This window comes from Myotis brandtii, unplaced genomic scaffold (genome assembly GCF_000412655.1).
Source record: "Myotis brandtii unplaced genomic scaffold, ASM41265v1 scaffold1040, whole genome shotgun sequence".
NCBI classification, from domain to species: domain Eukaryota; kingdom Metazoa; phylum Chordata; class Mammalia; order Chiroptera; family Vespertilionidae; genus Myotis; species Myotis brandtii.
Window position 1 is genome coordinate 713137 of NW_005353498.1, and position 16505 is coordinate 729641.

General features: G+C 53.9%; 1 protein-coding gene across 1 annotated transcript in view; it reads right to left on the reverse strand.

Annotated features, from left to right (window-relative positions):
- CPAMD8 (C3 and PZP-like, alpha-2-macroglobulin domain containing 8) overlaps positions 1 to 16505 on the reverse strand; it is a gene marked incomplete at its 5' end in the record, with an annotated part of 57613 nt that overhangs the window by 27624 nt on the left and 13484 nt on the right. Inside the window, 10 exons of the mRNA XM_005856713.1 lie at positions 140 to 301; positions 1455 to 1604; positions 2171 to 2343; positions 3819 to 4002; positions 5168 to 5296; positions 8559 to 8729; positions 10290 to 10517; positions 12772 to 12880; positions 13923 to 14007; positions 15993 to 16106. Of these exons, the coding sequence (XP_005856775.1) occupies positions 140 to 301; positions 1455 to 1604; positions 2171 to 2343; positions 3819 to 4002; positions 5168 to 5296; positions 8559 to 8729; positions 10290 to 10517; positions 12772 to 12880; positions 13923 to 14007; positions 15993 to 16106 (1505 nt within the window). The remainder of the gene's footprint in view (positions 1 to 139; positions 302 to 1454; positions 1605 to 2170; positions 2344 to 3818; positions 4003 to 5167; positions 5297 to 8558; positions 8730 to 10289; positions 10518 to 12771; positions 12881 to 13922; positions 14008 to 15992; positions 16107 to 16505) is intronic.

The window sequence follows — 16505 nt, forward strand, 5'->3', positions numbered from 1 at the left end:
TTCACTGGGGAGAATCGCAAACAAGTTCTGCAGCAATGAGTTTGGGAGCCTCCACCCCCACCCAACTCTGTATCCCCAAGACCCTTTGTTTCAAAATGAGAAGAGCACAGAAGTGGGTTCCAAGACCACCCCTCCTTACGGCGAAGGCAAACCCGGAGTCCTTGGTGACGCCCCAGAGCCAGGGGAAGACGAAGGAGCGCCGGCGGCGGCGGGCGGCCAGCCCAGCCCACCAGAGGGGTCCGTCCTCCCACGACACCCTGAAGGCATCAGACACGTCGTAATCTTCCAGTTCCTGGAAAACCTACAGGCAAGCGGGGAGTGGGGGTCAGTCAGCTAAGGGTTTCTTTTCAGCCCAAACTGGCTCCCATGGGCCTGGCGTGCTCCCGTCTCAACCTCCTTTCACATACATCACTGAAGACAAGCTTAGGGGACAGGCACTGGTGGTGTTAAACACAATATAAAGGGAGCCCTTTAAAACAGAGCCGGAGCGGCCATGCCAGAGGAACTGCCTTGCACGACGTATGCCTCCAACACTTGGAATGTGAAAACCGGGCAAAATAACCTGTGGACGAGGCCTAAAGCTACATTGTGCCCCCAAGAACTGTTTGCAAAGGTAACAAGAAAGCAGTTATTATAACTACCAGACTGATGACTACTAGGCTGAAAAGATTTAAAAACCGTCTAGAATTAGCATCACTACGTTATGTTACCTGCACCAACAGAAATGCCTTCCTCCTACTGATGTAATTATTCCCCTTCCCTTTCTCATAAACACCCTTTGCCTTTGTCCCCTAACCGGCCACTATTTGGGCTTCTACTGGAATCAGTGAGTCCCTAGTAGCTCTTCTTATTGATCTAGAATAAATGCTTGTTGCCTCTCACTTTGAAATTCCTCTTATTTTTAGGTTGGTAGCGGCATTAGCCCATTTTAAAGATGGGCAGACTGAGGCCGGAGAGGTGAGACCTGGACAAAGTCACGCCGCAGAGGTCTTCTGAATTTGACTCCTAGATCTTTCAACCGCACAGAAGCAGCGACAAGGGGTGGGTTCACTGAGAAATGAGCCCCATAGAGAGAGGGTACGTGGATTCACACTGGGCTCTTCACTTGCTGACAAGCAAGCGACCCCTGGGGAGGTACAGGAAGCCGGCACTCACCTGGGCGGGAGTCAGCCGGAAACCAGACCTCAGCAGGTAGACGCTCTTATCAACCACAGCGACACACACGCAGCTGCCCCTGGCAGCCTTGACCCGCAGGTCCACAACCTCCCCGGGCTGCGTTTCACAAAGGTCTTCTGAATTTGACTCCAAGATCTTTCAACTGCACAGAAGCAGCGACAAGGGGTGGTTCACTGAGAAATGAGCCCCATAGAGAGAGGGTATGTGGATTCACACCGGGCTCTTCACTTGCTGACAAGCAAGCGACCCCTGGGGAGGTATAGGAAGCCGGCACTCACCTGGGCGGGAGTCAGCCGGAAACCAGACCTCAGCAGGTAGACGCTCTTATCAACCACAGCGACACACACGCAGCTGCCCCTGGCAGCCTTGACCCGCAGGTCCACAACCTCCCCGGGCTGCGTTTCATTCGCTGAATACGTCAGTGAAACCTGGACCCAAACACAGCAGAGAAATCAGGAGCTTGGCCCAAACCGCCCCCTTACCCTCTCCCGCTGCCTAGAAGCCTTGGTCCTCGCTAGCCCAGCCATCCAGGTGAGGACACAAGGGGAAGGCAGAGTGACAGGAGCTAAGCTGGTGCAACTGGGACATTCTGTGCACAGGATGGGAGGGTGGGCATGGGAGACAGGCGCTGGCCGAGGGCATGTTGCGGCCAGGTTGAAGGGTGCGGGGAGAGGGCAGGCTGAGCCTGCGGTTGGGGCATAAGCCGTGTCCCTTAGGTCGGAGCCCAGTGGGGTAGAGAACGGCTTTTCGCTGTGTGTGCTGAATGCAAATCCCCATCTGGGTGACTTCTGGAGAAGCTCCGGCTAAGATGCAACTTAGGTTCTGGTTATTCCCAAAGGCAGGGCAGCCCTTACAAGTCCTGCTTGTGGCGCCACCATGTGGCAGCTGTGCACAGCCCGCCCCGCATTGACACCCTGGGGTTCCCAGCCCCGGATGGCGATTGACACCCTGGGGTCCCCCCAACCCCCACCCCGTTGGGATCCCGATGTTCTACCTGGTTTTCAAAGAAAGTCTCCACAGTGAACTGGACGCTGTCGGCAACCCCTTCTCCATTCTCCCTGACATAGAAGACCAGCAGGCGGCTGAGGGGGACCATGCTGGGGGTCACGGCCAGTTGGAGAGAGGTCATGCATACACTAAGCTCAGCAGCTGGGGCTGGAGGGGGCTCTAAGACAAGTCAAAGGTGGGAGAGGTGGGGGAGCCAGCACTCCACGGTGGACCCCCCAATGCCCAGGCTGCACAGCGCAGGGAGGGGCTAGCTCAGGCCCAGTGCTCCCGGAGGGAAGGGAAGCAAGGCCCCAGAGGACGAAGGTGAACAATGCCTAGAGCCCCACTCGGGCCAGCAGCTCTCACCCAAGGCGATGCTGCCCCCTAGGGGCCATTCGGCAATGTCTACTAGACTCTAGGGACATTTGTGGTTGTCACAACTTGGAGTTGCTACTGGCATCTAGTGGGTGGGACTGGCATACTGATCAACACCCTGCAGTGCACAGGGCAGAGAAAGATCCACCCTAAACACCAGCAGGGCCAAGGGTGAGAAAGTGACTCAGCATGAGAGAGGAGACCCTGTCTTCCTGTCTGTCTATCTATGAATCTATGCATCTATCTACCCATGAGTCTGTCTATCTATCTATCTATATCTATTTATCTACCAATCCATAAATCAATTTGTCTATCTGCCTATCTATCTATAAGTCTATCTACCCATGAATCTATGTATCTATCTATGAATCAATCTATCCATGAGTCAGTCAGTCTGTCTAGCTGGCTGTTTGGGTATCTACCCATCCATCCATCCATGCATCCATCCATCCATCCATCATGCTTTCTTCTTTCCTTCCTTCTTTCCTTCCTTCTTTCCTTCCTTTCCTTCCTTCCTTCCTTCCTTCCTTCCTTCCTTCCATACATCCATCTGTCTGTCCTCTATTCACCCATCCATTCCTCCATCATCTGTCTATCTATCTACCTATCTATCTATCTATAAATCTATCCATCTATCTATAAATCTATCCATCTTCTCAGGGATTCTCACCCAAGGTGACTTTTCTCCCTAGGGACATGGGTGATGTCCGGGATTGTTAGGTTGTCACTGCGTGTGGATGGGTTGTTACTGACATCAGGTGGGGGGAGACCAGGGATGTTGTTTCACACCTTATGGTGCCCAGGACATCCCACCACGAGGATGACTTGCCCTCGAGCTCCCATAGTCCCCACTTTGGAGATCCTGCTTTAGGCAAAAGGGCTGTGAAAAGGAGGAAGACCCTGGGACAGAGGTGGGTCTCGTGAGGAGCACATGGAGTCAAGGAGAAGAAAAAAACAGGACTCCCAGGTGCGGCAACAGCCTGGGCAAAGGCTGAAGGGGGCTGGCAGGAGGCACCATAGCAGAGTGTGGGCCAGTGCAGGGCCCCGCCTCTGCCACCTGCCCCGTCCCCTGCGGACACACAGTAAGGACCTCTCCACCTGGAGCCGCTGGCCACCCTGCCATCCTGGCCCCAGCCCCGTCTCACTAGGGACACGTGCCCTGCGCCCTGAGGCAGGCTCGCCTCTTGGCTGTGTCTGGTTACCCCTTCTCTCCGGGGCACCTGTCCCCGTCTCCATGGCTGAGAAGGAGGAACGGGACCTCCAGCCTGCAGCCAGCTCACCTGTCTCCGAAAGGTGTGTTAAGCGAATTGGCTTCTCCGGGGCTGCCCGCCTGCTTCTCTGCTGGGTGACGCGGGCAGGCTGCTGGCCGGAGAGCACGATGTTGCCCCGTGCAGCCACCTCGTAGTGCAGGGTGAGATTGCAGGCACACGTGGACGTCACGGAAAAATGGGCTTCTTCCCCGACCTGCAGGAAACAGACGGCCCCCACAGCCTGGCACCAACGCCACGGCCCACCCTGGGAAACGGCCACCCTGGGGCGACAGGGGGGCTGGGAAGGCTAAGGGAGGAGTGCTGGCCTTAGGGCAGGTCACCCGAGTCCGGTCCTGGCTGTGGCCATGTCCCCCTGGCAGCCTCACTGCTGCCCTACAAACGGGGCTCTTGGGCACTGAAATGCCATCCTGGGAGCTCTCTGTGAGGCGTCGGGTAGTAAAGATTTAACTTGGTCCAAAGAGAGGGCTGGCCTTCACCCTCAGCTCCTAACAGGGGATCTCCAAGGCCCTGAGGTGTCCTGCCGAATACGTGTCTTTGTTGACCTACGGTCTTGGGCCACACCAGCTTCACCTCTGGAGGGCCTGGGACTGAGGCCAGCCATGCAGTGGCCAGCTGTGTCTATGAAACTGACCCCCCATAAAAACTCTGGGTGCTGAGGCTCAGATGAGCGTCCTGGTGGGCAGGACACCAGGCATGTGGTCATACATTTTTGCTGGGAACGTAACACAGTCTGTGACTCCGTGGGGAGAGGACGATGGAAGCTCACCTTCAGGATGTTCCTGGACCCTGCCTCTTTCTGGGCTGATTTTTTAAAAATATATTTTATTGATTTTTTATAGAGAGGAAGGGAGAGGGATAGAGAGTTAGAAACATCGATCAGCTGCCTCCTGCACACCCCCTAACTGAGGATGTGCCCGCAACCAAGCTACGTGCCCTTGACCAGAATCAAACCAGGGACTCTTCAGTCCTCAGGCTGACGCTCTATCCACTGAGCCAAACCGGTCAGGGCTGGGCTGGTTTAATCTATATCTTTCACTGTAATAAACCATAACTGTGAGCATAACAGCTGGCAGTGAGTCTGTGAACTCCTCCTTGAAATTGAAAAACCTGAGGATAGTCTGGGGACCCCCAAACTCTGCAGTTGGTGTCAGGAGAGAGGGAGTCTTGGGGCATCTCCCTAACTGAGCAGGTGCCAGTGCTGGCAGTGGGCTGGCCCTTCTCATCGCACATAGGCATTCAATACGAGGAAAACCCCATCGCTGGAGGGATGGGGGTTCCAACACCAGCATCAGCACTGGCCGTGCGGGGGCGTGTGCAGGCCCCTGGAGGCACGGGAACAAGCCCACCGGAAGCCTTACCTGCAGGGGGCGGGCGGGCGGCTGCAGCTGCAGGTAGCACTGGCTTGGGGAGTACCAGCTGCTGAGAGACAGGTAGCTGGGCAGGTACTGGGTCCCCACAGGCTTTCCATTGAGTGCCGTCACCTTGGCCTGAGGAGGAGAGAGTGCTTGGTCAAGGCCTGGGTGCCTGGAGTAGGAAGGGAATCTTGGGGATGCATCTGCCTGTCCAGCCGTGTAGCAAGACCCTCTCAGGCTCCAATTTCCCTTTGGGGAACCCCCTCCCCGATTCTCAGTCAACGGCGTTTAGTGTGGCTAGCCTGTCCTTCCCAGCTCTGCGGGAAACACGTGTCCAAGACTGGCCACGGGGTATTGGGGGTTGGCTAGGGAGGGACAGGTTGCCACTTGGCCACTGGGTGACAGTTCCACCACCTATTAGGGAACACCGCCCCTCCCAGGCTCGCCAGCAGCCAGGTGGCTTCTAAAGGGAATCAGCTGCATGGGAAGTGAGCACCGGGGAGAGGGCAGTGAGGGGAGGGCCCGTTGTGCGGACAACATCCCAGGGGCTCTGGACCAGCCCCGCCTGCAGCTCATGGCCCTCCTCCTGCCTGCCCCAGGTCCCGGTGGCTACACCACTATTGCTCCTCGAGGGCTGGCACCTTTACTGGATGCTAAAAGGTGGCTAACACAAGGGCGACCTCAGAGGGGGCAGTTTAAGCACCTTTACTGGATGCTGAAAGAACGTGGCTAACACAAGGGCGACCTCAGAGGGGGCAGTTTAGACCTGTGTGTGGTGCAATATACAGATCTTGTAACACAGAACCCTATATGTTCATGTTGATCAATGTCACTCAATCAATTTGATAAAAATGAAAATACCCATGTGTGATAAAGAATAAAGACGTCGGCAGCTTCGGTCCCGCTCCTGGGAGGTAGCCTCTAGCCCCCTGGAACTTCTCGAGTGCTGTGAACTCGTTGTGCATGGAGGGCCCCGATAACATGTGCTAACGAGACGACTCAGGATGGGAACAGCCACACCAGAAAGACCAACCATGTGATTAGAGGGTTGGGGGTCTGAGCCACGTGAGACCTCCAGGGAGGGGAGGTAGCGGGAGACTTAGTTGAGTCTTAGGGCCCATGATTCAATCAGTGGCACCTACATCATGAGACCCCAACAAAATCCGTGGACACCAAAGCATAAGTGAGCGCCCCTGGTTGGCTGTTCTTTGTGTCTGTCATTACATGTGGGTGAGCCAGGGTCCCGACTCCATGGCGATGGCACAAGAAGCTTCAAATTTGGGACCCTCCCTGCTCTCGCCCTATGATCTCACTCTTTATCCTAACTTGTATTATCTATAATAATAAAAGCGTAATATGCTAATTAGACCGGACGACCTTCCAGACAAAGCCAGGGCTGCAAGGGAAGCCCGGGTCCCGGGTGCCTGCCAATGGCCATAGGGAAGCCGGTGCCGGCAGCAGCTGGGGGAAGGAAGGCCTACTCTTGCACAAATTTCATGCATCGGGCCTCTAGTTCTATTATAATAAAACTGTAATGGCCAAAGGTATGAACTTCCAGTTACAAACTAAATAAGTCCTAGGGATGCAATGTGTATCATGGGGACTATAGTTAACAACTGTGTATTATATATTTAAAAGTTGCTGAGAGAGTAGATCTTACAAGTTCTTCTCACAAGAAAAAAATTGAAGGTGTGTGTGGTGATGGATGTTAGCTAGACTTACTGTAATGGTCATTTCATAATGTGTATATATATTGAATCACTGTTATACATCAGAAACTAATATAATGTTATATGTCAATTATATCGCAATAAAAATAATTAGATAGTGTTTAAAATTGGTTCTGCTTTAAAAAAAAAAAAAAGAAAGAAAGACTTTTTCCTAAGCAGTATTTGGTAATAGAATAGAATATCTTCCCAGTAAAGTAACATTTTTGGAAAAAGCTAATTTTTTTTATTAGTCCTAAGCTGAGGATAATTTTTCCATTGATTTTTAGAGAAAGTGGGAGGGAGGCGGGAGGGAGAGACGGAGAGAGTGAGAGAGAGAGAAACATCGATGTGAGAGTGACACATCTACTGGTTGCCTCCTGTATGTGCCTTGACCCAAGCCAGGGATCGAACCTGCAACCAAGGTACATGCCCCAGATCAGGAATCGAACCAGTGACCCTTCAGTGTGCGGGCCAATGCTTTCACCACTGAGCATACCGGCCATGGTGAAAAAGCTAATTTTAAATATATACTAGTAGCTGTGAGAGAAAATTATTTGGCTAATTCTGATATTTGAGTCATTTGGGGGCTTTGCAGCTACTTACTTGCTAAAGGACTAATGGAAATAAAGGAATGTCTTTCAATTATTAAAAATAAAAAACAGCCCTGGCCAGTGTTTCTCAGTGGTTAGAGCATTGGCCAGTGCACCAAAGGGTCATGAGTTCAATTCCTGGTCAGGGATATGTAGCTAGGTTGCAGGTTCAATCCCTAGCCCTGGTCAGGGTGCGTGCAGGAGGCAACCAATTGATGTGTCTTTCCCACCTCTCTCTCTCTCCCTCTCTCTCTCTCTCCCTCTCTCTCTCTCTCCCCCCCTCCTCCTTTTCTCCCTTAAACTCTGTCTAAAAACCAATGGAAAAAAATATCCTCAGGTGAGGATTAACAAATAAATAAACAAACAAACAAGCTTGTAGTTGTAAGAGAGTGGGCAGCAGGAACAGCCAGTTGGTAAAAAGTGTGAGTGACCTGGGGACCCCCAAGCTTATGGCTTTGGTGGTTTAAAATCTTTAAGGATGTGTTGCCCTCTGGGGACACAAGTGTCTTCAGCTCCCACCTACATATTTATTCTCAGCTGTCCTCACCATCCCAGTACCATGGGGTCGTCACAGAGCCGGGACCCCTTCTTCCATCTCTCCTGCTCTTCCCTCCTCTACCCATCGGACACCAAGTCCTACTGATTCTACCTCAACAGCTCAGGCTTGGTGCCCTCTCATCATCATCTCTCATGTGCCCACCTGGGGTGCCCCCGCCACCTCCCACTGTGGGCACTGGAGCAGCTGCTGGGGGTTAAAATTCAAATCACTCTGTCCCCTGACACTACCTTCTGGGTAAGCCCCAAGCATCCCTGGGAGGTGGGGGTTAACCTCGTTGACTCCCTCCTCCATATCTTTCTGAAATGGCTCAGCCTGGCTGGGTACTTGCAGGACCCAATTGCACTATGGTGGTCCTCTGGGCTTCTGCATATATTGTTCCGCCTCCCAGAAGCAGCCTCCCGCCTCGCCCTGGGACAGCCGAGTTATCTGTTCCCACTTGGGTTCCCCCATCAGACTGAACTCCCTCGGGGGAGGGGGCCTCCCAGGCCCACCAGTCCATGCCTGCTGGCTGAATGACAAGGGTCCGGGGACTCACCCACCTCCAGCCACACATGCTGGGCGGACGTGGGGATGGAGGGGATTTCAAACGCCACCAGCCCTCCCCGGGATACGGATTCCGTGGTGTAGATGTTGTCCTTTGGGGTCAGCTCCGCCCTGATCTGGACCGTCACCCCCTCGGCCGGGCTGCCATCTGGGTAGGTCAGCTCCACCTGGAAGGGGTCACCAAAGAGTCAATGTTGTTTAGGTGTTAGGGCGGCAACACTCCCCAAAATGATCTAGACTTGGCCTGATTCCCACAGGAACCCCAGCCAGCTTCTCTGCAGAAACAGACAAGCTGATGTTAAAATTCACAAGGAATTGCAGGAGGCTCCAAGTAGCCAAAGCAACCCTGATAAAGAACAAAGGAGAGCCCTAACTGGTTTGGCTCAGTGGATAGAGCGACAGCCTGTGGACTGAAGGGTCCCAGGTTTGATTCCTGGGCATGTACCTTCATTGTGGGCACATCCCCAGTATGGGGTGTGCAGGAGGCAGCTGATGGATGTTTCTCTCTCATTGATGTTTCTAACTCTCTATCCCTCTCCCTTCCTCTCTGTAAAAAAATCAATAAAATATATTTTTTAAAAAAAGAACAAAGGAGAACTCACACACTGCAATCAACTCACTACAAAGCTATACTAATCCAGAGAGTGGAGGTATTGGCATGAGGATAGACATGGAGACCAAGGGGGACAGAGCTGAGAGTCTAGAAGTGAACCCACATAACTACTACGACCAAAGGATCTTTGACAAGGGCGCCAAGACCATTCAGTGAGGAGAAGTATCGTTTCTTCAACAAATGGTGCTGGGACCACTGGCTCCCCACGTGCAAAAGAATAAAGTGGGACCCTCCCTCCCATCCTACATAAAAGGTAACTCAAAGTGGATCCCAGACCGAAATGTAAGAGCTAAAACTACAAAACGCTCAGAAGCAAACAGGGAAAAAACCTCACGGCCTTGGAGTTGGCAAAGCAGACACAAGATGCAATCAGCCCGTGCCAGCCGTTGGCCTCACGCCACGTCAGAGTACATACAGGGCGGGCACTGCTGGGACCGTTCCTCGTGACTCCCCGCCTTCACTCGGGCAGGAGGGTAGAACATGCGACGAGAATGAGGGGCTCAGGAGACATGCATGTTGTGACAGAAACATGGCCAGGGGGCCCGGAGCGACCCTGGAGCAGCCCTTCGACTGGGCAGGGATTTGGTGCTGGGGTGACAGGGGGTTTGGCCTGTGTGATTCCCATTAACAGCTCTGTTCCTTAACCCAGATGGGGAGCAATTGCCCAGCTGTAGGTGAAATGTTCCCCTTTTCCTGAATGGACACCCCAAGCCCCTTCTGCATGCATGTTCTGGCCATGCATGTGGTACTTCAGCTTCTCCTCCAGCCGGGACCCTGCAATCAAGGGGCACAGAAGCCGTGTCTCCATGCGTGGGACATGGAGGCAGAGATGCTGGCACAAAGAGAGAAGGGCGGTCCCAACGTGGAGCAAGAGGGGGACACAGTGTGAGGACAGACCACCACGATCCTGTGGGTGACTCTGGGAGGCAAGAGGGCACAGGGCTATGGGTGGTGGATAGAGAAAGGAGTCAGGGACAGGCCAGGTGACATCAGGCCCTGCTGGCTTTGCTACCCCAGCTGCAACTGGTTTTTTGGTGGCTCTCAGGCAGGAGTGGGGATGGAGGCAGGGCAGGGCCTGTGACCTCGGAAGGCCCCTGCTGGCCCCAGCGCTTACCATCCCCACGTAGGACAGACCCGGCTTGAATTGCTTCCTGGTGGCCTTGGAGTAGCGGATGTCCACCAGCTGCTTCTGGACGGGGGTGGAATCGTCAAAGGCCACCTGCTGGCTCCCATCCGTGGCGGTCACCGCGGCCCAGATGCTGACTGTGCCCCGGAAGTGCTCAGGGATGTCAGTCGGGATCATGTCCCTCACGCAGATGTGAAAGTCCTGGGAGCCGTGAATCTGGAGGCAGGAGACAGACAGGCTGTGCTCGCTTGGGGCTGGAGTGGCTTCGAGGGAGGACTTGCAAGCACACATCTCAGGTATAGGGCTCTCCAGCCACCTGTAGGGCCAGGGGACCCTCGGCGACACACGCAGTCTATGCTGTGGGCACTGCGTGGGGATGGATCCCTGCTGGGTATGCAGCTGTCCCTGTCCGCTCTGCTGGCAGAAGGCGAGGCAGTGGCCCTCCAGCCAGACGGCAGGGCAGGGATCTGAACCTGGCCAGCCCCACTCTGGTGCCCTCACTCCCTTCCTGCTCCCGGAGCACAGAACTGCCCCCAGTCAACCCTCATCTTAGGAACCACCAGGGCCTGGCCGATTCACATTCAGAAACATCTGTGGAGTTAATTACTCAGTAATGAGGGAATTAAGGAGGCCATCAGCCAGCAGCCTCCAGGGAGAACAAAGAGGACAGAGAGAAGCTTTGGGTTGGGGTGGGGACCACGATCATAGTGCAGTTGAGGCCGGTGCCGACAGGGTTCAGTGGTGGGGGACCCCACGAAGGCACGGGCTCTCCAGGATGTGTGTGGAGGGACACAGTAGCACACTCACAAACATACAGAACAATAAACACCAGATTATAAAACTTGACGTACCCAGGAATGGGAAATCTTGCAGCCACTGTGGAAAAACAGTCTGGAATTTCTCAAATGGCGAAACACAGAGTCACCGTTGAGAGAGGGAACAGACAAGCAGACCTCGGCCAGATCGTGTGGGAAGAACACTGACCCACAGTCGGCAGTCGCCGGCCCAGGAAGCCAGCCCCTCCTTCACAGGTCAGGCTTCTTGCGTGAAGTCAGACCCCTCTTTCTAGCAACCAAACCACACCCGGTAACAGTGGGCCCCCAACGGCCAGGACTTTCTTAATAACTGACAATTTCCCTGATTTTTGCCCCCACTTGCAACTCAGGACCAATTGGAGAAAACGTGTCCCTAACCCATCGTATTGGATCCCACTTCTCAGTAGCTGCCCACAGCTTCTCTGGGCCACCAGCCTCTACTGGGGCACACCTGATGCCCCCTTCTCTTTTTCTCCACTATAAAGCTTGCCCACATCTCTCCCTGCCGCTGAGTCTCTGCCAAACGCCACTGATGGCTGATTCCCTTGCCACAGCAGACTTTGTCCTTATTCAGGTGGTTTTCATTTAATTCCACAACCACTCGACCCAGGAGTGCCACACCCAAGAGAAATGAAACAGCCCCCACACAAAACCTCGTAAATGAATGCCCAGAGCAGCACCGGCCACAGTCACCAAAAAGTGGAAACAACCCAAAGTCCAGCCGAGAATGAATGGGTCAACGCCCTGTGGCCCATCCGTTCTGTGGAATATCACCCAGCCGTTAAAAAGGAGCAAAGCACCAACACGCTGCAGCATGGGTGAACGCTGAAAAAGCGATGAGAATGAGAGAATGCAGGCACAAAAGGCCACAGAGTCTATCAACCCATTGATATGAAATGTCAGAAACAGGCAAATCCACAGGCATAGAAAGTGGAGTCATGGTTGCCAGGGGCTGGAGAGGGACAGGAATTCACTGTAAAAGGACACGAGAAATTTGGGAGGCCCTAGCTGGTTTGGCTCAGTGGATAGAGCATCGGCCTGCAGACTGCAGGGTCCTAGGTTCGATTCCAGTCAAGGGCACATGCTTGGGTTGCGGGCTTGATCCCCAGTGGGGGATGTGCAGGAGGCAGCCGATCAATGATTCTCTCTCATCATTGATGTTTCTATCTCTCTCTCCCTCTCCCTTCCTCTCTGAAATCAATAAAAAATATATTAAAAAAAAGAAAAAAAAATTTGGGAGGCTTGGTGGAACTATTCTAAAACTAGACAGTGGTGATGGGTGCCTAACTCTGTGATTATATTAAAACCACTGAACCGTACACTCTATGTGGGTATTTGAATTGTGTGGTACATGAATCATACCTCAATAAAACTGTTTTTTTTAATTTACATACAATATCCCGGGAAGAAACACATCAAAATATCAATAACAGTTGTGTCAGACTGTTGGAGAACAAGTTATGATTATTTTCTTCCTTTTTAAGAATGTTCTAAAGTCTCCATGTTCAGCCCACAAGAATTTTATCTTTGGGGAAATCCTCCCTGTATACTGTTTTAGAAATTCAAATAAAATGGATGACAATAGAGCGGAAGCCGAGGGCAGACGCTGTGGGAAGGGACCCACTGGGCGGACAGCATGAGGTGCTGCTCCTCACCTTCATGGTTCTGAGGACGGGGCACCCCATCTCCTGGCTGTAGTACCCCACGCCATTCACGGTCATGTTGATTGTCAAGGTTCCAGAGACGGGCTTCCCAAAGGTATACCTGGAACAAAGGGACAAGGGTAGCTGATGTCACAAGCAGCAGGTGGTCACTGGTACAGCAGCTGGACGAGGGTGGAGGTGTCCAAGGCGACCTAGTGGCTATTAGCGGGGAGTGCTCAGGATGTGTGCCAAGATCCTGTCCTTCACACTGGGATGCTTCCCCACCCTGCAGCCCAACCTTCCAGCTCTTCCTGCCGCCCCGAGTCAGGACAGATAACCTCAGGGCCCCGCAGTCCTCAGTACCAAGCCTCATGCTTGACAGAAAAAGAGACCGAGGGTCAGAGAGGAACCCTGGGCCAGAATGTGTGAGACAAGCCCTTGGGTTGGTGACACCACTGGAACACGAGGCCTGGTTCTAAGTGCCCTTACGAGCTCAGCTGTGAACTAGGGGCTTGACTTCTCTGAGCTCCCGCTTCCCCACCCTGAGATTGGGAATAAAACTACCACCTCAGGGATGTTGGTGGAATTTAAATGCATGTATGGCATGCCTGATGCAGAGGGGACACCTGCTTACCAGGGCACGGAGCAAAATGGGAGACGGTAGTGAAAAAAAAATAATGCCAGGCACTTCAACTATATTCTAAACTGGAAAACGTGTGTGTGTCCAGCACATCCTTGGATTTTAATACACACACGGGCCAGAGAGCAGCCTGAGCCAGGCCACCACCTCCAGCAGGCAGCAGGGCTGGGGCGGGACTAGGGGCCTCAAAGGAGCCCCAGAAAGGGACAGTGTCTCTTGATGACCCTGGTCAGCCCCGCACTTCGGCCTGGGTCAAAGGCCTGGCCACTAAGGGGGCAGCCCCCGCTAGAAATCCCTCTCGGGTCAGCCCACAGCTGTGGGGCTGCCGATGGGGAGGGGGGAGCAGAAGCCTTTGGGGGAAGAGACAGACCTGGGGGAGGGCTACACCCAAGGGGGAGGGGTCCAGTTTGGGGAAGGGTGCCTCTTAGGGGAGAGGTATGTTCCAAAGGGGAGGAGCAGGCCCATGGGGGAGGGGCGTCCCACAGGAGGAGGTCATGCCTGTGGGGGGGACCCCCCTTCTCACCTGGCCTGCACGGTGCCAGTCTCGCAGGCGTCCACATCCCGGATGTAGCGGGGTGGGTCAATAAGGAGCTCAAACTTGGGCAGCGCTGAAGGGAGAGAGCAGAGCGGAGGGAAGCAGGTGGCCCCACCCCCGGCTGGCCTCAGAGGGATGCCGGCCGCCACTGCACGCTTACACTGTTAGAACCCATGCCACCCTGTGCTGAGCACTGGCAGCTCTCTGGGGAGTTGCCAGCCACATCCATTTCCTATCTCTGGGGGGCCAGCACCCCGTTTCTCTCAGGGGTCCATGAGCCTTGAGTACAGCGAATCCCATCCCATTCCAGGGGTGTGCCAGTGGCTCCTGGACCAACTAGGGGGGCGTCCTGAGGTGCTTGTGACGGAAAGGAGCCTCTTTTGACCCTATGACTCAGCCCTGGGAGCATCCAGCCCCCGGGGCACCCTGTGCAGCTCACAACTCGGGGAGGAGGGACCGATACCGGGGAGCAGCAGAGGAAACTCGGTCCCACCCGCTTGTTACATGAGCCGATAAATTCCTTTTCTTTTCCCCTGGCTGGTGTTGCTCAGTGGTTAGAGTGTCGGCCCAGGCACTGAAGAGTTGCAGGTTCAATTCCCAGTTAAGGGCACATACCTGGGTTGCAGGTTCGATCCCCGCCCCGGGCATGCAGGGCATGTGAGGGAGGCAACCAACTAATGTGTCTCTCTCACATCAATGTCTCTCTTTTTCGCTCTCTCTCCCTCCCTCCTCCCTTCCACTCTCTCTAAATGGAAAAAATATCCTCTGGTGAGGTTTCACAAAAATAAAAATAAAATAAACTCCTCTTCTATTGCTTCCTGAATATTCGCTGGGCTTCTGTTGCTTACAACCCACACCCTGACCTCTACGGCTTTCCTCCCAGGATCTTCCTTTCGTTAAAAAATATGTTGATATTGATGTTAGAGAGAGAGGAAGAGGGAGGGATAGAGAGAGAGAAACATCGATGAGAGACATCCATCGGCTGCCTCCTGCACACCCCTCACTGGGGACTGAGCCTGCAAGCCGGGCATGTGCCCTGATCAGGAATGGAACCGGGGACCTCTTGGTTCATGGGTCGATGCTCAACCACCGAGACACACCAGCTGGACCAAGATCTTCCTCTTAAAAGGAGAAGCCCTTGACCACGTAGGGGAGATGTTAGCACAGAAGCAGAGTAACTGGCTCTGGCAGGTTCGCTCCCTAGCTCTTGTCACTTGAGCACTTTCCTTAATGGCTCCCTCAGCCTCAGTTTCCCCATCTGTAAAGTGGAGATGCCTCACGGGGTCAGAACAAGGAAAAAATAACAAGAGGAAAAGAAGGACTTAAAAGGGAAGGGAATTCTGACACATGCTACAACATGGATGGACTTGAGGACGCGCTGAGAAAGAGCTAGGCACCACCGGGCAAACACAGTGTGATCCCACGTACGCAAGGCCCCCAGAGGAGTCAGATTCACAGGGACAGGAAGTAGTGGGGGTGCCAGGCGCTGGGGAGGGGAAGAAGGGAGTTAGTGTTTAATGGGGCAGAGTTTCAGTCTGGGAAGATAAAAAAGTTCTGGCGATGGATGGTGGTGATGTTTGCACAACAATGCGAACCGACTTAATGCCACTGAATTGTCCATTAGAAATGGTTAAGGTGGTAATTTTATGTTACTTACATTTTACCACCCTTTTTTAGAAAAGACATAACAGCCTGGCCAGTGTTGCTCAGTGGTTGAGCTTCGGACCCAGGCGCCAAAAGGTCGCTGGTTCGATTACTGATCAGGGCACACGCTCAGGTTGCAGGCTCGATCCCCAGGAAGAGGTGTACAGGAGGCAGCCAATGGATAGATATTTCTCTCATTGATGTTTCTATCTCTTTCTCCCTTCTCCCTCTCCCTTCCCCTCTCTCTAAAAATAAATAAAAAACATATTTTTTAAAAAGAAAAGAAAAAACATGACAAAGGCCAGCCTTCCACACTGGGGCTCCTGCCATCTGCCCCCTCAGCATCTGTGTCATCCCTGGGTCGGTGGTTTCTCCCAGATCTGAAGTCCTAGGATCCCGGATTCCCCCACTTACCATACTTCTGGACTTCAAAGGACTTGTTGTACACGTGGCCTTGCATTTCAACAAAAATGAACCATTCTCCCAGCACCGGCTGGTCGGACAACGGGAAGGTCATGTTGGTGATGCCTGTGTTAAGAGAGACACCCCGATCCTGGGGCAAGTGCGTGTGCAGGGAGCTGGCTGGGCCCTGCGTCCAGCGGTGGTGAGGTCAGGTAGAGGCGCTCTGGGGACCCTGTGCCTCCCCTACCCCAAGCAGCTCCTGGGGAAGCCAGGGGGGGTCTGAGGCTGGGGGGGACCCCAGCAGAATATTCACCCCTGCAGGCTCAGGAAGAGTGGACGTGGGAGGGGCCAAGGGCCGCGCAGGGGCTTGGAGGCATGACACCACGCAAACGCTGTGGCCCTTGCGCCTGCCGGAGGCCCCGCACCCCACGTCTGGCTCAGAGGCACATGGAGCCCGGAAGCCCCCCAGCAGGACTCCGGGTCTGTCACGTGTGTGCATTTCCCGGCTGAGGTGGCACAGCTTTC